Raw genomic sequence first — 27,885 nt, 5'->3', positions numbered from 1 at the left:
AAAGAATAGTTGCTATTTTGGTTTTGTGGATTGTCAAAAGGGATGTTAGGATGGGGGAAATAATATTACCTCTTCAGAAACCTCATGCTAGCATACAATTGTGGCAACACAGCAGAAGCTTATTCTGTTACAGAGTATTTTATTTCTTTTCCATGCTTTTTATACTTTTAAAATTCTGTTCCTAATGCAAATACTAATTCAAAGGGGCACAGGTATTATAGCTAGCTTAGATTTTTTTTTAATGAAAGGTGAAGGAGCAGAGCATAATGGTTGGTTTCTTTCCTTTTCCTTCTGTGCACTTCTGAGTCATTAGTGACTTTTTTTCTCCTGTAAGCTCTGGATGTAGAATGATAATGAATGTTGGCACATTCAGAAAATCAAGCAGATAAATAAAAAAATAAAATTATGTGTTCTATTTTAGTCATGATCTTTGGGAATGAACTTTGATGTGTTGGAATGCATTCAGTGAATAGTGGGGTAACAGAATACAGATACTGGTAATATATGCAGTGCAACCTTATTGCTTTCAGAATACTAGTCTAGGTCAAAACTACTATTTCAACTCCCATCTTTCAACACCCATCTTTATAGTACAGAAATACTGGAATCTGTCCATCTTAAAAAATCTTATGACTTCTTCAGTTTGAATAACTACTGTCCCAAGTATTTTTGTACTAGTTAAGTGAAAAAATCAGACTGCTTATCAAGTATTGGTGTTTCACATTTGTAGGCCACCTACATTAAAACACCTGTTTTGGTAGTAGAAATAAACACCTATACGTATATATGTATACAACCTGCTGAAAGGAGATAGCAAGGTGGATGTTGGTCTTGTCTCCTAATTAGCAATTAGCAAGTGATAGGACAAGAGCAAATAGCCTTAAGCTGCGTCAGGGGAGATTTAGGTTGGATATTAGGAAAAATGTATTCAGGCATTGGAGCAGGCTGCTTAGGGAAGTGGTTGAGTCACCACCCCTGGAGGTGTTCAGAAGACATGTACACGTGGTATTCGGGGATATGGTTTAGTTTTTGGCAGTATGGCGTTTTTAGTTGGACTCTGAATGATTCTGTGATTCCATATATATCCCATTCATGGAACTTGGGTGTTAGACATTACCTAACTCTGCATTGGTGTCTCATAAGAGCAGTGTATGAAGACTTCTAGCAAATAGACTTCAAACAGTTGTACCTTGTCATTGTGGAGGTCCACAATTAATAAATTTTTGAAATCCTTGCTGTTCTCACCATTCTTGGTGCAACTCACAGTTAAAGTGTTTGCCCTTTGCTGCATTACATCCTCCTGATCTCAGCAGCAGACAGGTGTGTTTCCATTTGACTTACAGGATAGGTTTTTCTATATCATTTATAATGCATAATTCAATATTTTGTATAATCTAGCAGCAGTTTTGCTTGATTTTATGGCGGCTCTATCATAGATATAAAAGAAGATAATCTGAATTTTAGAAACCTGTAATATATTTAATCAACTTTCTGACATTAGCTGATAACATAAAACACTTTCCTCAGTGCCACTCACTCTCCTATGAGATATTCTTTGAGTAGTTTTCCTTGGAGGGCACACTGACTGCAATAAAATTTTCCTTCTGGGATCTCTCTTCTGACGGTAGAGATTACATGCCTACAACAGATTCAGGGCAAAAGATAATAATGGGAGTATTTAGTCTGGGCTCTTTTTCTACTCATGAGGAGATTTGTATTAGAACATCTATTTTTGACTTTGAAAATAGGCTTTATGATTGTTGAGTTTGGATTTGGTAGAAGTTTCTTCATAACTGATTTACAGGATAATGAGGAGAACCAAGGGAGGAACTTACAAGTGCTATTAGAAGGTATTATTTTTCCATGGCAAGCAGTTGAACTTAGCATGACTGAGTATGGTCTGATTATGAGATTGAATGATACATGGCTGATGACATGTATTATTAATGCAATTACTTAACTTTGTTTTGTTTTTCCTTTTTCACTCCAGGAAAAACAGATCAGCAATGAAGATCATTTGAGAAAGATGAGTGAGGCCAGACTGCAGTTTAAAGATCAGCTACGTCAATTAGAAATGGAACAGCAATCCATTCTCTCCATGATAGGAAGTGAAATTGATGCTGCTTGTGAAATCTTTTCTCGGGACTCCATGGAGAAATTCAAAGTAATTCTAAATTTTAAGTGTGCTGCAGGTTTTGTTATTTTCTTGATAAAAATTTGTTTATCTATTGTTATCAAAAATTTGTTTATCTATTGTTATCAAAAAATTGTTTATCAAAAATTTGTTATCATGCATTGTTTTCACTGTTGCATAGATAATCATTCTGACAGAATTATGGGTATTTAGCTGGTACAGAGGGACGTTGCTATGTATTATGGGATACTATGAAGGACTGTCCATGCACTAGTTGGTACTACTTCCTTTTTTTTTTTTCTTTTTTGAGAAATAGTTCTTTTGTTTCTGTGAAAGGACCTTTTAATAGCCAAAGTTTTGAGGTAGATTTTCTTAGGCCATGTTCCTAGAATTGGGAAATCCTTAAGAAGGGCCTAAAATGCTTTTAAAACTGGGAGAAAATGAAAGAAATTTTTTGTTAAAAAATCACTTGGATGCTTTGTTTTTTTATGTAGAGAACTGAATACTGAAAATGGAAAGAGTTTATACCCTCCTCTTTTGAGGAGCAGGTCCTTGTATCCGGAAAACTCAGACTCAAATTTTCAGGAAACTGGTAGCTTGCTGGAATTTTTATTTTGCTACTTCTCCTGCAACCCCTGTCTCTCTGTAGCTTTTCTTCTGAGCATTCTCATTTGCTCCCCAAGTACAGAAACCAGTCTTGCTCCCTCCATATGATTCTACATGACTGATCCTCTTAAGTCAACATTGTACATTTCTGAGAATAGTGAGAACAGACTGTCTGACTCAGCTTGTCGCCACACTTACAAGTGCTTGACCTAGTGGCTTTTTGGCCTTAGCTACAACCCAGAGTACATTCAGATTACATATTTTTTTGTGTCTTGCTGTTTAAACAGAAAATACTTTGTAGCTCTTGGTCATTTGACTGGGCTGCTTTTGAAATAGATTTTTTTTTTTTCACGATTGACACCGTTTCTCCACTTATACGTGGAGTTGGGGTATTGCAGCACAAAACTAGATGAGAATTCTAAGAAAATGTATTTGACAAACAAGCTTTCTCCTCTGTATCCTTACAGATAGGTTTTTTTTTTATTAAGTTTTATAATCTGCTGTAATTGCCAGATTTTGGATCATTGAACCATGCCTTCTTGGACTTGTTGCTCACCTTGTGAAGATTTTTTGGTTTCTGGATAAGGTTTTGCAGATCCCTGTTTATACAATTCTACTTGGTTTCTTATTGCTGGCCAACTTAAACCAATTCTGAATGTGAGTTTTTGACTAGACAGTTAATGTGAAAAAAAAGTTAGTTTTGTGGTCCTGGTATGAAATTTTATTTTTTTTAAAGATAAACGTCTTCTTTTATAATATTGTTCCTCTGCCTAGTACTTCAGGTATTGCTAAGGTTTCTAAAAAGTTTCACCATTTACTTCAAGAAGTTGCCACTGCAACTTGGGTAAGCAGGAGGAATTTGATGGATAAATATTTGTATTGAGAGAAGTCAAGCACTAGGCTTAATCTTCCTTGATAAGAAATGTATTTCTTTGATGAATTTCCAGTAAGCAGAAAAGACTTTCTTCCTTCTATGCCTAATTTCCGTTTTATGTCTGTTTCTCTGTCACCTGCTTTTTCATAGGCAATAACCCTTACACCAACAGTACTGAATGATCCTCATCGCTGGTTAGCAGAAACAAAGGTAATGGTCAAACCTCCTGAAATTTTACTGAGTAAGCTAATATTCAGCATTTGATGGTGTAGTGGGAGGTGTCCCTACACATATTAGGGAGTTGGAACTAGACTTAAGGTCCTTTTCAGCCCTAACCCTATATTACACTTGAGTGAGGGGGTGAGTCTGTGAATGGATGGATCTGGTTTAGTCAAAAGTCCATTTAAAATGGCACTTCAAGGGTAATAGAAAAAATACAAAAGCATTCCTTTGGCAATTATTCTGATATTTCCAGACTTTTATTTCAACTGATAGAATAATTTTCCAAATGTTTCTATCAACAAGAAATAGCCATCTCTATAGCAAAATAAATAGCAATGCTGTTTTCACAAAAAAAAAAAGGCATTGAAGTAAGAGCAGTGATAGCCTTTAGATCTGGTTCAAATTTTTTGAGTAAAGCATGAGAATGCTCTAGTCAGCAGGTTAAGTTTCTCTTACAGCATTATCACAAGGCTAGAAATTATTTTAAATAAGGCCGGTATTTGTTCACTCTAAAATATATTAGATTGGATTCTTGGAAAATGAACGATTTTTCTTTCCCCATTGAATCTTTCAAATCCTATAATATGGGGGCACACATGCTTGAGAACATCTTCAAGGTGATGACTGCAACTCATAAATCTTGCCTTTCATTTTGCAGCTTTCCTCCAGCTCCCTTAGCGCATACACATAGCACACTTCTTACCCAATATCTTTTAAAAGAAGTAAATTTCTCATGATTAAAATAGATCACAAACTGTGGAAGACAACTGGTGGTTTTGCTTCATATAGAAAGGTCAAAGCCACAGGAGAATTGACTTAAGGAAAAAAAAATTGCAAATGTTTGCATGTAAGAGATTATTCATGGCATGTGGTCTGTGTAAGATTTGTAGACCAAGAAAGACTTCCACCATAGATAACAGAAATAAGATTGGAATCAAAGGAGAAATGTTACGGAGGAAGTGTTTTCTTCATTTGAAAAAGTGACACTGACATATTATTAAAAAGAACTTTCAAAGACCACCTATTAATACTTTGCAAATCTAAGTTTGTTTAGCTGATAGAGGGAAGTTTAGAATGAACGACTGCTTAAAGTGCCACTTCTATTTTCTTTTGTTTTTAAATCCTGTGTGAAAGTTTCCATATTGTATTCCATTTCATCACTTCTAGATTTACTAAATTGATCACAGTCTTATCAGTGAGATCTTTTTCTCCTCTGAGAACCTTAAATATTGACTTTTGCTGACTAGAAAGGATTGATGTCACTTTTTTAGAAAGGGGAAATATTTTTAAATTCTGCCAACATTAAAATGAGAGAAAAAGGTACTCTGAAAGGAAGGCCTATCTCTTGGTGTCTGTGTGTGCACTAATTCAATGTGAATTTCCATATCTACCCTAGCAAATTCATGCTTCTGATTTAAAAGAAATAAAATAATATAAAAGAAAATCACTTTTCACATATAATTATCAACCAAAATATGTCCTTTGGGTCTCTTGAAAATCAACTTATGTTCTTTTAATATATCTGAATGCCCTCTGTTATTATTATTCAGATAGCTACAAATGAGTAATCTGTGACTCCAAAGATCATTTGGTCAGTGAACATTTATGTCCTCTCATTTTTATTAGAATTCTTTACTTTTTATTGTACCTTTTGTTTTAAATGTAGACTAAGCTTCAGTGGCTCTGTGAGGAGGTAAAGGAAAGAGTAAGTAAGGAAAAAAAGCTGCGATGCTACTTGCTGCAGAGCCGAGAACAGCTCAAGCACTTTACACAGATAAAGGAGACTGAACATCAGTCTCTCTTTAAACAGATAAAAAACCAGGAAAAACTTTTGGAAGAAGTTCACAGAGAAAAAAGAGGTATGTTACGGATTCCTTTTTTGTTAATAAAAGGGATAAAGAATTTAATACTCTATTAATTATAATTTCCATGGCACAGTCATTTTATCAACTAATTATTTCAAACTGCAATGGGCTAGTGCCAACCAAGAATAATGTTTTGTTTGTGGTTTTTTATTTTCCCTTGCTGACAAAAAAGGCAAATGCAATCAGCTACGTTTCAAACCCATACAGTGGCTGAGTAACACACGAGTTTACATCATGCACAGTGGATAGAGAAATGATTTCCTAGCTGTACCATCTGGGACATTGCACGACCTGGGCAAAAAGAGATTATACAAGAATCTGAGGCAGTCTGAGTTAGACTGCTATTGCATAGCTCACAGTGTCATGGTACGATCTTTCATTGTATTCTGTTCCCTCAGTTTTGGAAGAAAGGTGTCACCTTTTAGATTTTCTACAGAAATCTTGTTCCGGCCTTTATTCAGGACTCCATACTGATAGACCTGGGCAGAATAAGTATTCTCTTTCATTATTTTGTTCGTTGTCACTTTGTGCTGATTAATGTAGATTCAGATAAGTGTAAACTTTTAGTAAATGTAGTTACAGCTTCTAGCAGTTGACTTATTGAAAACGTTTTGTGAATTGCAACAAAAAAACAAAACTGCTTGGTTTTGGCAAGAACAAAGTTAATTCTCTTCCTAGTAGCTGAAATGTGCTGTGTTCTGGTTCTAATATGGATAGTAATGTTGAAAACACACTGATGATTTAGTTGTTACAATCTAAGTCAAGCAGTTTTCAGTTTTCCATGCTCTAATAGTGAGATGGTCTACAAATAACTGCAAGGTAACATGGGCAGGCCAGGGGAACTGGCAAAGGTATATTCCATGTATTAGACTATTATTCCCAGTGTACAAACACAGGAGAGTTTGGGAGGAGCCAATCACAGCTGGAGAAGGGGCTGGACATTGCTTGGTGGTGAGCAGTGATACTGTACATCACTTGGGTTTTTTTTAATTTTATTTCTATCTTTTTTGACATGTGCATGTCATGACAGTGCATGTGACAGTGTATGCAAGAATAATGGATTTACAATCTCCATGTGAATTTAATTGGTTTGTTTTACAGTCATGTCAACATAGATTTTTCTTTTTAATTTGAAAATTATGATCTTCATCATACCAAACCAGTTATTTTTCAGAAGTTGCAGAAGGTAGAGAAATAATGGAATGCATATCTGTTCATCTGAGTTTTGAGTACCGTCGTTCACTAAGGGATACATGTAAATGTTTAAAAGGGGTTTTTATTTAAAAAAGGGTGCAAGACAGAGTCTGACTGTTTTTATAATTTGAGGGAATACTCTTACATACTGAGAGAGAAGCCCAGCCTTGATTATGAAGCAAGTAATACAAGAATGTAAACATGTAAATAGTTTAATGGATAAATGACTTGAACATGAAATTTGGAAAAGCTACTTTCCCAGAGGGAAAAAAGAAAACACAGCTAAAAGCATAAAAAAGGTGTTGAGCCAAAAGGAGAAAGCAATCCATCAAAATGATAAAAAATTTAAATTAAGGATACAGAATGATAGTTGGCTTTTCTTACTTAAACATAAAAAATGGAAGTATTTACACAATACGAAGGCACTCAGTAATGAAATTACAGGCAAATCCCAGGTACAGGAATAAAGCAAATGAAGGCAGAATGTATTTAATTGATTAAAAAAGCCCTTCACTTTATTTTTTTAAACACCAAAGTATCCTTTAAGGTATGGCTAAATAGAATAGATATGAAGTCAAATTTGATCAAATGGATGAAAATATTTTCTGTTGCAATGATGTGGATTTTAGATGGAGCGTTTTATCAGATTCTGTGATAACCATGAATATCCATGGATGTGGTTGACTGTCCCCCCTGACACAAACCACTTATCTAAGTACCTGATATAGTCTGAAAATAGTCCATTAATTTAAGTTCATATAAATCAAAACTTAGGAAAATGAGACAGAGAAATTGTATTCTCAAGAAATTGATTTTTAAATTTCCTTTCTGTGGATCTGATGTAATTTATTCATGGAGATTTTTGGGGAGAAAGAATAAAAATAGAGATTTATGGTGGACATATCAAAAGTAGGTGGCATAAATATTTAAATTGCTTTCTTGATGAACATGTTTAAGGAAATTTTATTATCTTAAATAGATTTACTAAAACGTTAAACTATGTATTTTTTGTCTTTTCTCTTCACCAAGGCATTTGTAAATAGCTGGGATATTGTAGGGTTTTAAAACCTACTTACAAATCTCTGTAGAAGTGTTAACATTATCACAGTGGTACCTGTGGTGATACAAACTGGCTGTCCATGTGGTATAATCCTGACAAATGCAAGTAAGCTAACACAGAGAATCATCCATGGGAGAATATGAATGAAGCAAAATGCAGTTGTGAAGCACAGAGTTTCAGGATTGTTTACAGAGTAGCAGAAGTTTCATTGTTATCTGGAGATGCTTCAAGATCAGCTACATTTGTCTTCTATTCTTGATAAGAGTATCATGATGGTAAGTTTAGAAATTCAGAAGTCTAGCAATATTTATAAATACAGAAGACTTGAAGAGGATGTGACTTCTGATTTCAGGTTTGCAGATTGGTACTTTGGATGCAGTTCACTACTTAACAAGGTATTTATCTAGCATCTACACAATGGGATATTTCAGTAGCAACCTGGATTCTGTGTTCATCTTGGAGTGATTTTTGTCTTAGAATCAAATTTATTGCACTAGGTATTCAGTATGTTAAGGAAATAGACAAAGGTCTGAGGAAATAAAATGCATAAGTTCCCGTTTCTTAACTAAGAAATTAATTTGCATTCTGGAATCACTGAGCATGTCATGGTGTTCTTAAGAACAATTTAAAAATTAGTTCAGCTAACAAGAATTTTATTTTTATTATTTTTTTGAATGCCATTGTCAGCAATTGTACCCAAGACCTGGCACAAATTTCTTTCATTTATTGTATTTCTATATGATCTAGCCAGATGGTGTAGTCTGAAAAGCTCATCATTCAAATCAGTGAAAGTCTGTATTTGATCCTGCGTGGACACAATGGTTTTATAATCTCAGATATACTTTAATTGCCTTTCCAAGAAAATCTTGGAATATATTGACATGTACATAGGTAGACATAATATGTTACATAGTGGTGGACATGAAGTCTGCACAGTTCTCTTGTTTCAGGATAATATACTGCTACTTCAGAGAAGACACAGACAGTCAACAAATAAATGTTTAGCAAAATAAGACCTGACATATTTGGGAAGACCATATCTGTTCCTTTTTTAATGAAACAATGTTAGTATGGCTGTAGTGATGTAAGAAGAGGAGGTGCACTGCTTGCATTTACATGACTGATTTAATTTAGCTCAAAATATTCTGCAAAAACTGTTTTACACCAAGTCCCAGTGATGCAGGACGTATTCTGTATCAATTCTCAGTGTCTACTGAAATAATGCTCTACAATCACATTTGAATTATTGTATATTTAGAATCTCTTATGTAAGTATAACATTTATACCTGTACTGCTGTGTGTGTGTATATATATATATTTATACTGCTAAGTAAAGCTTAGGAAGTTGACAGCTGTAGTCCTGAGCTGTGATAGACTAATGTTAGATGCCTTTGTCACAAGTACAAAACTGTTCTGGGCAAATGTGTGGTGTTTTTCTTTATGTATTGAGTTTATCACTCATGCATTTGTCATAGTGCATTGTCTTATATTTGAGGATACAAAAATCCAATTTTGAAAGACTTATATTTTAGCTGGTTTTAGTGGTGGTGTCAGCTCTATGAATGATACAGTTACCTTTAGTTTCGTCACTTTAAACAAGTAAAATTTGTGAAGATTTTGGGAAGTGATTCCTGAAGCAAGACATCAGTTTATTTTGATTTCTTTTTTTTCTGTTAGGCTCAGACAGGATTATCTGTTATTCAACTGCTGTGGATAATGTAAACTCAAAAGAGCCTGGTATATTAAAGTAGATTAAAAATGTAGGTAAAACCTTGCGTTGACAAAACCTAATCTTTCAAATTATATTTCTGTTTTTTCTGTTTTAAGTCAGGAAGTCCAATTTTTGTTTGAGCACAGAACACTAAAGCAGAAAGAGTAAAGATTTAAAATAAGAAACAGTATAGTACATTGAATGCTAATATACTGACACTGAGCAATCTCTGCTATTAAACTGAGGAACGGGATGAGATTGGAAACCTGTGAAAATCAAAACAGTGTAAAATCTTTCTATTATGACCTACTGTGTTTTATTACATAGTAAAGTACATATGCTGTTTTGAAGACAACTTTAAGCCTGAATCTGCCCTTTCAGCTTTGATCCTTTCTTTTTTATTAAATTTCTTTTTCTCATATATTGCACGATATTGCCCTTGTATGAACAAGAGTCCTTTCTGTGGCGACAAGAAACATCACAAGGTATTTTCAGGTCATCTTTTATTGAACAGTGGATGGGAGCATCAACTAGAGAGAACACTCTTTTAAGCATACATACAGGAAGGAATCTGAAGTATTTCAGAGAAACTTTTCATAGTACTTGGTTTTCATAGTGAGCTTCAAAATTCATGAAGTTGAAAATCATTACTGTTGAAATAATTTATTTCTTCTTAATAGTGTTCTTGCCCTTTAAATAATGCTTGGTTTTTTTAATGTGATGGGGGAAGGAGGAGGGAGGACTTCTAAGTTATTTTTAAACTTTGCCAAAATGAACCTGCGTTCAGAGTCTTAGAAGAATGGAAATAAGCCCAAATCATTTAGAAATCCTGCCCTGTGGAATTTTTTAAATCGGAAAACTGGAAATAGACATGCATTGCTGTAATTATTTATTTGTTTTCTGGAACCATTTTCATTTGACATTATCTTTTTATGCACTCATAAAAATATGGCTGCCATTGTAAAAAAGAGAAGGTAAGAGATGGGATCAAACTGTACCTAAGATGTTTTTAAGATTTCCTTTGATTTCTTTTTTCTTTCTGAATCACATACTTTAGATGATTATCTGAAACTTATGTACAGTTTTTTGGTGTGGAAAGCATGATGAGTCCTTTAAGTTAGTGAGTTTGTAGTGCTCATTAACAGTAAGAGACTATATTTATTAGATTTATTTCTTGGTTTACCTGCACGTACCAGAAACTAAACCAAAATTAACAAAAGTAACCAGGGGGATGGGGACTCAGTGTATATTAAATAATTAAAATATATTATTTCATTTTTTTCCTTCTTTTGTGAATTATGACTTTTTTCTTTAAACCAAGCTAAAATAGCTGGTGTTCTATGATCTAGTGGTTTTTTGGGTTTTTTTTACAGCTGTTGAAATGATGGCATTGGACTCTTTTTAAGCACAATAACAGCTTAACAGTGATTTAACACTATGTAATAAAGAGAATCTTGTAATCAACTGTACAGCTTTATCAGGACTCCTTGAATTAATATGAAAGGTGCTGTGATGCTTTTAGGTTATGTACTATGTTTCTATACCAAACTGATATCGCCATTTTACGGCTACTAAATTTTAAAAACCCAACCAAAAAAACTCTACTCCAAGCAACATAGGCACTTGCACACTTATATTGAATTCAGTATTTTTCTGAGAAGTATGTAATAGAAGCATGCTATCTGTCATTTATTCTTCTTTAGGTAACAATGACATCCTGAAGAAACTCATCAATATCTGAAGAGATGTCAGTTTATTTAAATAATATGCTGTCTTATAGGAAATAAAACTGAAGCAAGGGCTTTATGTTCCTCTCCTGTTGTGCCTATTCCTTTGGTCAAAACCATCTTAGTCTAAAATACAAATGAATCATGTTTGAAATTTGAACAGAAATGAAAAAAAATGCTATCTATGATTTGGTATAGTAAAGTTTTTGAAATTAAAGAAGTATTCAAAATCTTGCATCTTTCTATGTCATAGATTCAATGTCTTTCAAAATCAGTGCTTGTTGTATTGGTTTTGCCTAGAATTTTTCAGGCTGTAATAGAGTATGATTTTCAGTGTGGTTCATTGCTATGTTAAAAGCTTTTCTATCCTTTCAGCTAACAAGGTATCTAAGATCCTTTTTTTTCTAAAGTGAGTCCTAATGCTGTGGTGTATTTGGAAAATTGAAGTTTAAGTGCTATGTCAGTACTAAAAAATTCCTCACTTTGATAAAGGAACTTCTTGTCAATACCAAAAAATTCCTCACTTTGAGAAGAATTGATCATCAGTAAAACCAATTCTTAATGTTGACTGTATACAACAAAATAATTTTAATTACAGAATATACATTTAAAGTGAATTCTTGGGAAAAAAAAGGAAGTCTAGCTGGTTTTGGATTTTTCTGTATAAAAATTAAATTAAATAAGTGGAATTTAATCTGTTTGCCCATTTTTTTCCTTCTAGTGGGTTAAATATGACAAATTCCTGGGTTGGATATTTACTCTGATCAGCATGTTCAGGGTAATAAATGTCTATATCTAACATCTTTTTTTCCCTTCTTGTTTTTTTTTAAGAAAATTAGAACATGATTGGTACTTTTAAATGCTTTACATATTTTGTAGTTAAAAGGGAAAATCCTTAAAAATGTTTTAGAGCCAAGCAAGACAAGAAAATTAACTATGCAGTTCATATAGTATGAGTGATTAGAACAATTAGCTACTAATTGTTTTTACTAAATAACAGGTTCCTCTATGTAGTTTTTTAAAAACTACTGACACATAATACTGGGCACATATATCTGAATCTTCTTTAGAGTGGACAGAGAATATCAAAGTATTTTTCTTGTCTGCATCTATTATGTCTCTAGGATAAAGCCATAACATAGTCAAGGGCATGATTTGGATACTTCTGCCTATTTTAAAGGACTTGAGTTGCAGGTCATTAAGCACTGTTAGTAAATATTGTTGCTGTAAAATTTTATTTGTTTGCTTAAACAGGTACAGTATCTGAGTCAGAGAGAATGTGCCTGCTTGTGGTTATGTACCAAAAAAAAAAAAAAAAAGAGAGAACTGAGGGTAGAGCTTGGTCTCCTATTCCTCAGCTGGATTTAATTCTACACCACCTTTCTACTCTGAGAATTATTTTTTAAAATACACATGTTCATATTGCAGTACTTATTTTTGAGTATTGACCAGTACCTTTGTGCAACAATATATATTGCTAGTATGTAAATCTGTGTTTAGTGAAAAACATTTAACTGTAAAGTTTATCACCTTACTTTTTGTTTCAGAATTCTAACACTTATGATTTTGTTGTGGATATTTTGGTTTTTTTTTGTTTTAGTATACCTGGTGAATTGAGGTGCCTACCACTAAAAAAAGAGACGAAGTGCAAACCCAAGAAAAGAGAGTCGTTGAAATATATATGTATGTACTTCATGCATATGTACATACTGCATCAATATTGTATGTACTTCAGCTGCCAGGACAAAACCTTTGTCTTCCTGATTTTAATTATATTTGATGCCTTGGCTGTAGAACATTACTTTCTTGATTGGATTGAAATTCTAGGAGCAGCATTTTCTGAAAATAAGGCTTGAATGTTGTCTGTATGGGAAACTGCTTCTACTTGCAAAATCAAATGATCAGACAATATACCATTTCTTGCAAGACACACTATAAAATGAAAAAATCCTAGTGAAATGATTTTTTTCTAATGCAACATGCTTAAAATCCATTGAGCACGTTTTTATTAAGGAAGAGCTCAAAGGGCAGAATTAAGTTAGGATGCTATTGAATGTAATGCAATGAGCTTACAGCTGTTTGGCAATCCACAGTTTACCCTATAAAGTTTTTAATGCCTATTACAAACCAGCTGATTTTTTAGCAGAAGCATATTTAAATTGGGAGAGAACTTAGTTTTTCAGATGCCTTGCTTTTGTAAAGACATGAGCCATGAGTCATGGAACTTGGGAGTGAGTTTGTTTTGCATAGCTTTGTGTCATCCTCGTGTCTGTGGAAGAAGGGACTTTCCTCTCCAAGCTGTTGGGAATGTTGAGCTGATGCTTCTCAAGTGTATTAAAGGGATTATAAGTATGTTGGGCTATGTTTTGTTAAAGTGGCTTCTTACATAAGAGTGGAATGTGAATATTCTACTATATACATATTTATTCTCTTAAAAGTTGGAGAAATATTAATACTTCATCCTTGGTCCATGAGACTTATCTACACAGACTGGGTTAATGAGTTTGTACCATGCACTATTCATGTATTACAGTGAAACAGAGAAAATAAGCAACAGTAGGATAAGATATGACCTTTAAGGTTGAAATATTTTTAACTTGTTGCAAAAACATCTCAAATTTGAAAATACGAAAATACTCTGTCCTTTCTGATATATGTATGTTATATACAATATATTTATAGTATAAAATCTTCAGGCTGGCTTCTGATAGTGTGGGAATATTGCATGATGAGGGGAATAAAAACTGAAAGATTTCTAAGATTTCTTTTTGGCTGTTTCAGGAATGATTGTATTTTAAAATCTAAGGTCTTTACAGCACACTGCAACTCTTATATTGATCTGATCTTAAAACACTTCAGTGCGTGACTTCTAAAATATTAAAAATTAAAAATTTTATAAAAATTGATTAAGTATTTTGCAGTCTTGCTGTAATTTTATCTGGAAAGAATTTTGATTTCCAAATAATTATTTACAATAAAGGCAGTGTTATTACTACTAAATTATGAAAATTTCCATCCTTACTGTAATTGAGAATCAATGGTATGATTATGTGGGCCATTCAGCAGCATGATTATGCATTTTTCATTTGTTCATCTGCTCTTACTATAAGAATGGCAACATAAAATGCTTTTAGTTCATAAAATTAGTGTCTCATATTTCCTGAAGTGGTAATGTACAAATATAGTGTGATTGAACTTGAGCATTCTATTTGTTGCTACTCATAAGGTTTTCATAATTAATTTCTTTTTGTTCATTGGGAATTTTGTTGATGATGATTCAATAACTTGTAATAATCTAACCTACTTGAGTAGTAGTGTAATAGTATTGGACAGCTGTATAAGCTCTGTAAATGTGTGTGGTCATCAGAAGCTGGGTAGTTTCTTTCTCCATCTGAATCACCAATTTGAATAATATTTTATAACACCAGGTCAAGAAAAAGTAGTATCAGGTGTCTTGTACCTTAAAATTTGTTGCTGTTCTCATGTACTGTTCTCATCTGATGTGTGCCCTGAAGTATAGTGTGCAAGTTGCATGTGTACTCTGGTTCCAAGAAGATTATCTGACTTTATTCTTTTTCCTGAGCACTGTTTTTAATCTGTGTCCTGTAAGAGATGACTGTTTTTTTCATTTGCTCTAAAGATTTGTTTGCACTGCCTTATTTTAAATTGCTCTATAGACTTTGTTTGCACTGCCTAAGCAGAGCTAACGAGATCCAAAAGAAAGAGTTTATTCCAGAAGAAGTTGTAATACTAGTGTATTTCAGCTCAAGTAAACTGATTTGCTGGTGTATAAAATACACGTCAAGGCAGCAGAAGGACCCACATTTACAGTAAACAAAGTTTTTATTAAATGGGAAAATATCTGTTACTGATCTTGCTAGTGCTTTGGGACAAATTAACTTTGATGATCAAGTGTGTAAAGGAGAAGCGCAGTTGTGTGTTGCACTGTGACATTATACTGTATAAAGTGTAGGTCTGGAAAAGATGCTGTCAGAAAGCTTGACAGAGTAGAGAAACCCAGCATGATTAATTTTAAATATTACTTTGATACTGAAGGTTGTCTATGATTTGTATTTTATTGTCATTATTAATACAGTAGGTTGTCATACAGAAAAAAGATAATTTCCTTGTGTCAATTAAAAGGTGTTGTCAAAGAATATTCTGGCAGCAAATGTTGTTGCAGTTAAGGAAAATTATACTAGACAAAGGTAAAATTAGAGAAGCCACAGAAAAGCATACAAACTTCTGGGTAAGAGGTAGAAAAAAGTTTCTGAAAAGCAGACTTAGATTTTCATTTTGGTTATTTTCTTGTTTTCTGAAGAAGGTTTAGAACCATATTTTCATAGTACAAAATATATTTTAGAGCTAAGGCTTAAACCTTTACTTTTGGTCTCAGGAGCTTTAATTTTTGTGATTTTATTTTGTTATACGTAATATAAAGACACAAGGGAAGAGAAATTTAGCCATCTGAAAAGATGGCTAGAGGGTATAAAAACCATACATAAACAGTATGAATTTTCAACATTGGTTGTATATTAAGAGAGTAGTTTTTTGTTGTTTTCTCTGTTCTCAGGAGGCATGAGCAGATCAATGCACATTATAACCTATGTCTCATAGCAGTTATACATGAGGGGCATTTCCAGAGAAGGACATTTACTGTTTGCTTGGTACCTCCCATGCCTAACCTAGGAGATGATGCCCCAGCAAGTTTCTGTTTGCCAACATAGCTTATAATGCATGCTGCAAGAGACATTATATAAAAACATACCAAATATTTTAATACTTTGGCAAAATTCAGTTTGTTCCTTGCATTTGCATTACTGAGATTAAACAGATGTGCAACTGTAATGTAAATAGGTAAAGGATTAGGTATATAGAATACTCAATGTGATCTCCCATTTACAATGGTATTTTTGTGGGATTTTGACAGTCATTTTGCCATTTCTTTGATTACTATTTGAATATGTCTGTCAAAATTATGTAGTGTTGGGAGAATGGGATAAGCAATTCTATAATAAGCATAATTTATTTGCAGCTCTTATCAACCTTGTGATAAGATTTTCAGTGTGTTTTTATAACAAATTTTTTCTAGTACATTTATTATACTGCTCATACTTAATATACATTTCTCCATGTAATCTCCATTGTGAGATAATTGCCTTCTTACCTTTTAAATCAGTTAAATCAGCAGTGTAAATTTGGGTCTTTTGTGATCAGTCTCCAGAAATTCTGTTGATCACAAATGGAAAGTCAAGTGTCAGTTGAAAATTACACATACTCCACTGCACAAGAGAAAGAAAAGAAAAAAACTCTGATGTTGCTATTCATTTATAATATTATATATGTAGTTTTCCTCTTAATATTATCTTCTCTTTTAGAATATAGGAGAGATTTCTTCCTCAAATCAATGTATAAAAAGTTCTTGAAAAAATTTACTGGACTTGTTTTACTGTAAATTTTTGCAATTGACTACGCAGAAGGAATAATAAGTTAGTGCATTTAGATAATGTAATTTTCAAAATAGTTTTTTAGATCTTAAGCAAAATTTGCCATTCACTGAAACTTAAAATGTTTGCCAGCTGAGCTGGTAAGTCTCAGTTGTATGTCATCAGTTACTGTGGGACAGTACAAAAACAGGATTGTCTCACCAAGGAATAAACTTAAAGCCTAACTGCAGCTGAAAAAATGACAAGTAAACATTGCTATTACGGCTTTCTTCATAATTGCCAGCTCAGTTTATTGCATCTTTCTATGTAGTATGTGTAATAGACAGTTATATAATTTCTAGTTGCATTTTCTTGGATGTCAATAAGACATACTGACCTCTGTGTATGTATGTTTGGTTGAAGTAAGTGTTTTCTCAGAAGCTCTTTGGGTCCTAGTGATACATAGGGCCATCTAGTAGAATTAAAAGCTTTCTTACAGCATTTATCAAGGAATCCCATGGAGATAGGATGTGTGCTTTTTGTACGCTTTACTCTTCTGACAAAACATCCAAGCTGCTTAAAAGTTCCTTTTTTCCTGAGATTGGTAGGGAAACCTAATTTCTGGACCAGTATCTCTGAGCTTGCCATATTATCTGTTCTCCTATGCTGTGAACATTGCAAATTTGATTGTTTAGTTCTGATCTTCAAACAGCCCAATTAAGAAATGCAATTCTAGGCTTGGGAGAATTACTCATCTCAAGTAACAAGTGACTTTGGCTAGAAACGCTTTCTGTCTTGCAGCTGTTGGCCTCCTTTGGTTGGCCCAGTTACTTCAACTCAGATGAGCTGCACTAGCTGCTTCAAAAACCTGGATACCCTTAATCATTGACCATTCCTTAGCTGATAGTCCAAGATCAGTTCTGTGTGTATTTGCATTAAGATCTGCAGCTGTCTTTCAGATGTAGCCAAAAGGAAATTTGCTGATACGCATAAATATGGTTGGGATGATAAACATCAAAATAAGAAAATCCTAGGATATTAAGAGAGAGCTCACTGGAGCAAGTGGCATTCAATTTCCTGTTTGTCATTTACATATGCCATACCATGATTTTTATATAGCTACCATGCCCATAAACATATCAACATAATTTTCTAAAACAAGAAATGACAAATTATCTTTCTAGCTTGCAGTTGGTAAATGAAAACAAATTACATTTCAATTTCTTTCTGTGTGCTCCTGGAAACTTTTATTCATTATCAGAAAGGAAATGTTTCTTCATTCAGGAGAGAATTATAAGAATTATGTATTATATGCAGTGATAAAAGTGTTCAACTCTATTTTCTGTTTTAAGTGTCAACTATTATGAGGACCTTGCTTTCAGACATTTCTTACTATTTTTTTTTTATATAATGCTGATTTTTTTTCTTTCCAGGTTATTTAATAGGTTTTCTAACTGAAGCTATGGGAGAAAAAGCCATTGTCAATTTCCTTGCATAGATCTGTGCTACAGACAGGTGTGATGATAGCTTACACACAAATCCAAGTGAATCATGAGTTAGTGGGTCAAACTGCAGTTTTCCATTCATGGAGACATTTAATATCACTGCAGACAAAGGGCAGAATTCTTATTTCTGTTTCTCTGACTCCTGTCAGTGCTACTTTCTCCATCCCTTGTTCCATGTCTCCTCCTCTTGGACCCGTCTATAATCATATATTACTCAATATTTGCCACATAGGACTGTCTGGTTTTTGCCAGTATGCTGTTCTTCTTGTAATGAACTAAGACCTTATGGAGGTCCAGGTTTGTCATTTTGCCAAAGCAGGACAAAGCAAGAGCAATGCACAACCAGAGGCAGGGAGCAAAGTGACCTCCCTGCATTTTGCCAAATGCAGCTGCAAATGCCATCTAGGATGTGATCTGAGCACATCTGGCAGAACTGGAGCAGTTGGTGCTCACCCTGTCAGCTGCTTGGACTGGTTTCTGTGGAACACGAAGAAGGAATGATTACATAGCCATTAGTACCCAAATTAGCTTATTTGAAACTATTAGTAAAGAATTCCATTGTAGTATAAATGTTCTATTAGATTGTTAGGGTTGAAAATTGATGGCCTCTCAGCCAAATTTGTGAAGTGAAATCTGAAGTGTTTATTCACAATCATTGTATGTTAGATTTTTTTTCAAGTCTGTTCTCAAGATTTATTTCTAGTAGGAACGTTATTGCCTCAATTCCAGCACTGGTTGGCTATGTTACTGTTGCATGAGTAATCAATACCTATATATTAGGTAACAGTTTCAGCTAGAAGTATAATCAAGTAATTGACATTTAAGGCCTTAGAAACATTAATAATCGTCACACAATGCTTAGTGGCAGAAATTCAGAATGTCACTATTGTGTTTTGTTTGAGAATAATTTCTAAATGCAGTAAATCTCAATTATTTCCTCAATTATCTTTATTTTTAGGGTTTTAAATCTTTTTTTTCCTCATAAGAATTTCTGTATAGTTATAACTGAAAAGAGACTTTTGTTATTGTAGTTAAGTCATGCCACTCTAATGATAGTCTGAAAGAAGAGCTGGAGTTTTCTGATAGATGTTTCAATAAATAGTAGCCAAAAAAAAGCATGGCAGCATACTCCAAATCTAGTGTTTAACTGTTCAAATACCATGTGTATGTGTGTTAACAAATTGTCTCTGGCATATGTGCCTTTGATGATAAGCAAGATGAAATTTGAAAATACTGTCTTGGTGACTGAAATTAAATTAATATTTTATTACTACCTTTAATGGTACTAAAAATTTTGCCATGAGGAAAGTTTGTTTTGCAGTTAAAAACATTTTGCTCTTTTGCCTGCAAATAAAAGGCATAATCCAGAATCTGTAATGACTGGAGGGGTTTTGCCATTGTTACTGTTTGAGGTTTAGATTTTGTGTTTAAAGTGCAGTTACAATGTTCCTTAGCTCATGTACAAGGAGGGCATAGGCAGTAACAATGCTGGCTTTTCCTGCTGTACTCTTATCCTTTTTTTATCCTTAAGCATGTTCAATAGAAAAAAAAAACCATAATGTTGACATAAAGGATGTTACAAGAGGAGGGTAACTTGCAATTATTAGGGATGTTTTAATATTGTTTAAATCGTTAATTTGAGCATAGATTCAACCAACACCTTCTGGTAGAAGGTTACAGATTTGTGGATACAGTTTTTATAACTAGATAATTTGTAATCCAAAAATGTCAGCATCCTGAAACTCCTAAGCCATTTCCAAACCAGCTATCCAAGACGTTAATTAAACATAATGGGAAAAAAATTGTCAACTGCATTTTTGGTATTTGGTACATGCCATTTTAATTTTCATGGCAGAAACCACGCTGTTCAGATAAACTTTTTGCTTTACTAGATCAATTTTCCATGATTTTGTTCATATTTTGTTTTTGTTTTTTTTTGTTTTTTTTTTTTTTTTTTGGTTGTATCATTCTTGATAGCTGAAGTTCTTGTTTTCATTCAAGAAAGTTCTTCTGTCTAAATTATTAATTTAGTGTGAAATATGTGTATTTAAATGAGTTTTAAAAGAAATTGTTAAATAGAGGCATAAAGAAAATTCTAGCCTGCAGTGGTTTTTTTCTGTCAGTAGAATCATGGCTTAGTAAAGGCTTCAATAAGAAAAGCTACGGTGGTGGCATCCTGCAGCAGTGAAGCAGGTTAAGATCCGTAGTGCAAGGACACTGATGTAGAAGATTTAGTATTCCTGGCAAGGAAAAGTGGCTGCCTAAGACTGAGACAAGTTGATTGATTAACGAGTCTGCCTAAAACTGAAATTCCAGTGGTCTGACTTTATTAGCTTTTCATATGCTTTTACATCTCTGTAGAGAACAGTTGAGCAAATAATGCAAACAGAAGGTTTTCTATAGCTCTGCAGTTGTGACTTACTGTGAGTTACTACCTTTATTGCTATCCCAGCTGTGTTAATTCTGATGTAATATCTCTCTAGATTCTAGAAGAGACCCTTGATTCTTGTCTGTCTGTGATTCAGCTTGCTTATTTGGACACTACTTCAGAGAACAAGCAATACCTGGGTTACCACCTCTTAATTTTTCATAGTGGCAGCTGTTTGGAGATGACACTCATAATTCTAGATAAATCTTTGTAGGGATTTGTATTAACATACAGACTGTTCCTCTTTTATGTACAAAGATGTGTTTGGCACTTCAAGATTAGTTTATGCCAGTCATTTATGGCTCAAAAGCTACATATCCAGATATGCTGGATATGATCTTCTGCTCATAGGAGAGCCTCTATTTGAATGATAAGCCACACATTCTGTCCCTTTACTGTAAATAGTTCTAGTCCCTTCTTCTCTTCCTCATTCTTACCAGAGTTTCTCTTCCCATAGACACCCTTCTCAATTGACCTTGTTCTTACTTGAACTTTGCTTTTTTCCTCTCAATTCCATGTGTTATGATGTATGCTGCTTGGTGTATTAAGGAGAAAGAATTTTGGAGTAAAAGGCTAGAAAACATTTCAGCTTTATAAAAACTAAATGCCTTTATTGAAAAAAATTCTGAATGCTAACTGCCAGCCATAGTCTGCTTACTTCAACAGTGAGATTCTTCAAAGGTTCTAAATACTGAGTACTAGTCTCTAAACTTTGTTGATTGCATGCCCCATTGGTAAAAAATTCATGAGCATGCTGCCCTAATATATGTATGTTTATTTATGGACAATAAATACATATAAATATACAACTTGATGATGAATAGGTATACACATCTTTGTAAGTTCAGCCCCACAGAGCTAGGAGACCTGCCTTGAACATGTTTTTGTAATGAAATTGTCTTTGAACCAGAATGAGACATTTTTATTTTTTCACTTTAAGGTTAAACTTATTTGTCTGTGTCACTAACTGTTTCCTAATGAAACTTACTGGAACTTACTAAAGCATCTAGGAAGTGATGCCTGTTTTGGGAAGTTCTTCTTTAGTGATTTTTTGTTTTTAACTAGAAGCCCCAAGGTCCCTCAGGAACTTTTGGAATTCTCTACAGCATGTCCACTGGTACATAAATGTCATTCAAAGCAAAACAACAGAATGCTTATAGCTGCTTCAAGATGTCTTAACTGCTTCTATATTCACAACCCTCCCTCATACTCCTCCTACTTTAATTTCAGTTGGGAATCAGTATGGTCCTAAACAAATATAATAGCCATGCTCTCTCTCCCAGCTCATACCTTAGGCAGTTGCTGACATAGTGAAGTTTTGGGCTGTCGTCACCTTCTGTATTCATAAGAAAGCTCATAGGAATATTTTGCATGGATTTCAGTGCACTTTGTTTGAGCTTCACGTCAGAAGATAGAGAAATATTTTCTTTAGCCATGTTTGAATGAAGCACAGAAAATTTCCCAGGAATAGAGGGGAGCCAGGAATAGAACTAAAAGATCTCATGTAAGCTTTTGGAAAAAAGCCTTCTCATTCTTTTGATAAAGGCCTCTTAAAAAGCAGCACATTGGGACTTAAAATTTTTTGATTGGTAACCTTATAGTTTAGTTTTTTAATATATTTAATCTCATATTCAGACAAACTATTCCAATGCAATCATATTTGGACTGTAGAAGAGGTTACAGCAACTTGGCCAAGTATCTTGTGTTATTAAGCTATGTATTTGAATATATATATATATGTATCCACTCTTGAACTTGTGAATTCACTGTAAGGCAGATAGTGTAGTAGTTCAGGTAATGACAGGTACAGTGAGGTTATAAAACTGATGAGGAGAATTTTGGACTGGTTCTTGGGACAAGTAAAAAATTGGAAGAGGTTTTCTAAATGAAGTGTGGGAGATATGCATATCTACATCAAATACCAATCAAAGTGAAAGGGAAATAACCCAGTAATGTATCATTCGTTCCTAGAAGTCTTCTAAAAGTCATGAGTATAACTTGAATAGAAATTCTCTGAGAATATTAAATCACATTTCTCTGTTGTCCCTAAATGATTACATTTCCCTTCTATAAGCTATCCTTTTTTCTTTTTTTTTCCCCAGTAGTAATTAGCTTCTGTGCAAATAGAGAAATATAGACAAGGCCAGACTGGAGATGCGAATGTTTAAAAGTTTTTCTACAAAATATCAGACCTGCCTAAGCCTCAGGGAGTAGAAAGAAAACAGTTCTGTTTCTTGTATAGTATTAAGTCTCTTAGGGAATCTGAATGGTGAATTGTTTCCTTCTCTTTTAAGTTCTGACACCTTTCTTCTATTTCTTTTTCTGTTATGATTAAGTATGCTGCTTCAGGTTAGGGTAAGCCAATGCATCCCTGTAAGCTGGAGAATCTGCTTTGAATTTACACAGTAAAAATACAAGTGTATACCTAAAAGTTATCAAAAGAATTAATTCATTTCAAAAAAGTTCAAGTTTGCTGTAAAGTATATTATTTTAAAATATTGACTATGTAACTTGCTAACTACAGCAGCTAATAAATTGATTGCTAGGAGCTGAAAAGGCAAAGAATATTTCAAAAGGCACTTCATTTTTTAAAATGGTATTCTTTTAAGTCTGGAGCTCTTTTTCAATGTGAATGAGAAAACTTTTGATTTAGATACTGATAAGAGCTTTTTGGTCTTGGTGATCATGAGTATTGCATTGCTTGCAGTGGTGGGAACTGAACTAAAATCTTTAAAGACAGTGGAATGTGCTCAGTATTAATATAACAGTTTGGTAATGAACTAGGAAGGCTCTAAACAGTATTAGAAATCACTTGAGACTTTTTTTCTCCTTTCTTTTTAAAATTTCACTTGGGATTACATAAACACTGAATTTGGGATTACATAAACACTGAATTTGGGATTACATAAACACTCAATTCTGAAATACAAATACTGTATGGACCTTGTTCCACATTAGCAAAAATTAATGTTCTAAAAGATACCTGTTTCTATAAAACTCTTTCAAGATGATAATAATATGGTTATGTAGAAATTCCCTTCATGGCTTGCATGTGTGGCAAGTACTGTTACAATTAAAATAGTGTGAAGTAGGTGCCAGTGCTATTTTACATCTCAGTTGCTTTAGTGCCAGGATGATTTGTAGTGTTGGGCCTGACAGTAGGAAGCTTGAGCCTCATTGAAGCATCCTTTAGAACTGAGTGTTTCTGGGTTGTGACAGTTGTCACAGTACTGTGGAGCCATTCATCACAACCTAACACAGGTACAGGGCAAAACCGCAGTTGTTCTGCCTCTACTGGACATGAATTAATATATATTATCTTGTGAAACACTTTGGTTACACTGGTTCAGCTAGAAATATCTTGATTCACCCCCAAAATAGGGCCTTCATGTCAGATTCATTGTGTGAAGGGAAGAACTTGTAAGTGATATGTTATTAAACTTGGCTGTGTAGATGTGAGCAAGATAAGTAATTTCTAGCTGAGAGAAACTGATATACAGCTGCTTGAAAATTCCTTCATACTTGATGGAAACCTGCTTGGCTGCCTTGTGCATCTACAGGAACGCTGCAGTATCTGTTCAGCAGGTTTGTGGGAAGTATATCCAAACAATGAGTGAATGCTGTAGGCTGTGTATTTGAAGTGAGAATGATGGGAAATACTTGACATAAAAAAGCCTTACAATTTTTGATCAAAGCAAATTTAAAGGTAATATGATCAGAGTGTCTAATTAAGTGACTTCTCAAGAGTTTGATATCTTATATAACTTATATAACTTAAAACCTTAATGTTTAGGGTTACAAACTTTGGGAAATCCAAAATAGTTTTACTAATATATAACTGAAAGCCCTGACTTGTGTTTTGGAGAAGAGCTTTTCTTAGCTTGATGGTGCAAAATTTATGCTGACAATTTTTTTTCCAAGCTGCCATTCTTTTCTGGTAATAACCTGGATTTCTTGCTTTAGTGCCACATGGTAGCTGTATTTTTTGTATTATGTGAGTTGTTCTTTATTTTCCTGTGTGATCTGCAACTGCTAGGGAGAGGTGAGAGTATTCAGTCAGACCTACCAGTAGCCTGAAGATATCTAGGATAGTTTACAGCATATTGCGTATGAATTCAAAATTGAACTGTAGTGTGAATGTATTCATCACCTCACTGAATCACATTTTAGAATTTCTCACTGTATGAGTAGATATCTATGGCTATAAGAATTGACTCTGTGTGCACTTCTGTATTTGTGCATTCTCCTTGGCTAGAAGAAGATAAACATAAAATTGTGGTATTGGTCCAATTTGTGGATTTTTCTCTGGCATGTCAATCTTCTCTGAGAATGTGAAGAGGAATGTTGTCAATCATTATCTTCAGTTTCTAAAATGGCAGGTCATGCAGTGTTTGAAATCAAAAAATTGATGCTCCTGTTATTATAATGTCAGTGTCCTGTTTCCCACCTTTGTTACACCCAGCACAAAGCTAAAGGAGTTGAACATTTTAGTTCATAAAAGAGTTCCAACGTTTTGGTTAGTTAATGGCATATTAATGGATCAGCTAGGATAAATAAGGTAGTACTGTTGCATTTTACTCATTTAAATCAATAAATATCTGCTCCTAAATCTATTTGCTGATACTTTTCACCAGCAATAAAAATTACAACTGGGGAGTTTGTGTGCGAAAAATCCTTTCAAATAACCCTTTTTTCCTCACTTGTCAGTGTGGTATGATGGAATATATAATCTTTATCTCCAGCTTAGTATTTGCAGTGTTTTGAAACATACTGTGGTGGTTCAGTGTCAGGAAAACTGTAAGAGATAATGATTCTGACAGAATGTTTTAAATCATAACCTATATTTTTCCTGTAACTTTGATTAGTCACATCTAAGTCACTGTAGTGTAACTTCAAGGACACTCAGTTGGTGTATACAGATGCATAGCTCAGTGAGATATAATCTTTACATGATTTGGAATTTAGGAACTGTAAATAAATTGTTTTTTTATGGCTGCAGAAAAGCATGATCCCTAATTTTACAGACAATGTCCTGAGCTTGCTGCTGATTTTGTGCAGTTTTAAACATCTAAAATATATCTGATTTTTAATAGTTTTAGCTTATAGTTCCTTATTGGATTGCAATATTCATATTTAGCTAGAAATAAAAAGGGAGTATACTGATTAATATCTTTGTTTCTACATCTCATTTCTCTTGTTGTCTTTTCCCATGTATTATTCATCTTTTGAGAAGAGCCATCAATGCCTAAAGGTTCCTTTTTCAATAATGCTATTTCTTCTAGTAAATTTATAAATTGATGTGTTCTGTGCCCCATGAGAATAATGATGCATTGCTTTGAAAAATCCCCAAGTACCCTGTGGTTACATTAAGCCTTGAAAGAAGATGGTAGCAGGATTGTTGTAGCAACCCATGGCACTGTGCAACTTCTTTTATGAACAGAATTTGAATTGGAAAAACTTAGAGGCTGTTCATAGGATGGATGAAAGGAGCTTCCACTAGGGCCAGTGACCATCTTTGCTCTGCTCATTGCAGACACAATGCATTCTCTGTCTTAACTTTATTGCAACATTATTTTCTGGCACATGACATAAAGCATAAAACATATATTTAAGTTTGCACAAGAACTTAAATATGGGAAGTATTGTACAAATGATAAAATAAATTAACAGAGCTCTTCAGATCAAGTAAGCAAAGTTATTCTGTCATGATAAATGATGTCCAGAGGAATGGTATAATATGCTATATATGACTTGACTTTTTGTATAGCTGTTTAATATATATGGCTTTTTTTTTTTTTTTTTTTTTACTTCAGCTTTGGAGAAAACATGTCATTATTTTACATGGAATACTAAATGGAATCATCAGTTGAAATGCAGAACTTGATTTTTAAATATATGTTCATAAAGGATGCCTCTGTACAGGTGTATATTTTGTCAGTTAACACAACTTGAACTGCCTTTCCAGGGACAGAGTTTTGTGAAGCATCCTGCAGGACAACTGATTTGGGCAGGAGTAGGATAAATGGATTCTAGATAACCCTAATTTGAGATGCAGAGCTTTCAAATCTAGAGACTGTTAGGAGAAATCAGTTCAACTTATTTTACATTTGTGGAAGATGTTTGAAGGGAACCTTGTAATAGCAACCTTTTCGCTTAGGACAATCATGCCTATACAGTAACATTTTAATTACTACATTAGAATGAAAATAAAGCAAAGTAATAATAATTGAGGGTTTTTGGTCAGAGGGGACATGGGGATGAATTTTTCATTTCCCACCCTTTTCTTATAACTTATTCACTGCTCCTAAATTTTTTAAAGCTTGTATTGTAATACAAATTTTTATCAACTTACATCTAATACTGGAATATACCCAAAGTAAACATACAGGGCAGCTACTTTTCAACCCAAATTTTTGTACTAATGTTGATGGCAGTGCATTTGGCTAGTGTAATTTATGTGGCAGTTGGATCACTGGACTGAAAAAGCATACCAAAGAACAATCCAGAAAAACATAGATGCACCAAAACAAAGTGAAGAAATTATAATTTTACTAATTTTAAAAAAGGATTTGGAAAAAGTGGCATTGAAGTTAAGAAGAAATAATAGCGAGTCAATGTCTCAGCGTGTGAAAGAATTAAGTAAATTTTTTTACATGGTATCTACATCTCTTAAAGGACTGGTGCTTGGAAATAAGTCTCAATCCACATGCAATCAGAAATTAATAATAAGCTATGAAAAAAGAGGGTTGGAGTGCTCACAGGAAGGTTTCATAACAACAGAAGAAGAAAAGATCAGAGATACAAAGGAAAAATGACAAATTAATATCAGAATATTTTCTGTAGTTACTATTGTAAATCATTGAAACTTATCTTTATGAACTATGCAAGTATCAGTAAAGTTTATTTCTTATGGAGGCAAACACAGATACTTTCAGTTAGCAGTTCTGTACTAGGGTGCTGAGGAAATTGACAGTCAGAATTCAGTCCTCTGACGTTGTCAAGGCAGTTTCATTGTCTCATAACTCTCCTAATTGCTACCAAACTGGAGCATATCTGAATTCAAAGTCAGTCTCTGGCTTAGATAAAGGAATGCTCTTCTCATGCAAAACTTATGAGTGAACTTCTGATAGCT

At 33.8% G+C, this 27,885-nt stretch overlaps 1 protein-coding gene across 3 annotated transcripts in view; it reads left to right on the top strand.

Moving 5' to 3' along the window:
• CEP128 (centrosomal protein 128) overlaps positions 1-27,885 on the top strand; it is a 104,146-nt gene that overhangs the window by 42,557 nt on the left and 33,704 nt on the right. For all 3 annotated transcript variants that reach the window (XM_077180587.1, XM_077180586.1, XM_054635741.2), the window contains 3 exons: positions 1,991-2,164; positions 3,765-3,824; positions 5,503-5,695. In XM_077180587.1, the coding sequence (XP_077036702.1) occupies positions 1,991-2,164; positions 3,765-3,824; positions 5,503-5,695 (427 nt within the window). The remainder of the gene's footprint in view (positions 1-1,990; positions 2,165-3,764; positions 3,825-5,502; positions 5,696-27,885) is intronic.

The sequence above is a fragment of the Agelaius phoeniceus genome, chromosome 6 (genome assembly GCF_051311805.1).
Source record: "Agelaius phoeniceus isolate bAgePho1 chromosome 6, bAgePho1.hap1, whole genome shotgun sequence".
NCBI lineage: Eukaryota > Metazoa > Chordata > Aves > Passeriformes > Icteridae > Agelaius > Agelaius phoeniceus.
The sequence above is the reverse complement of the archived record's forward strand: the minus strand, read 5'-3'. Positions and strand labels throughout refer to the sequence as shown.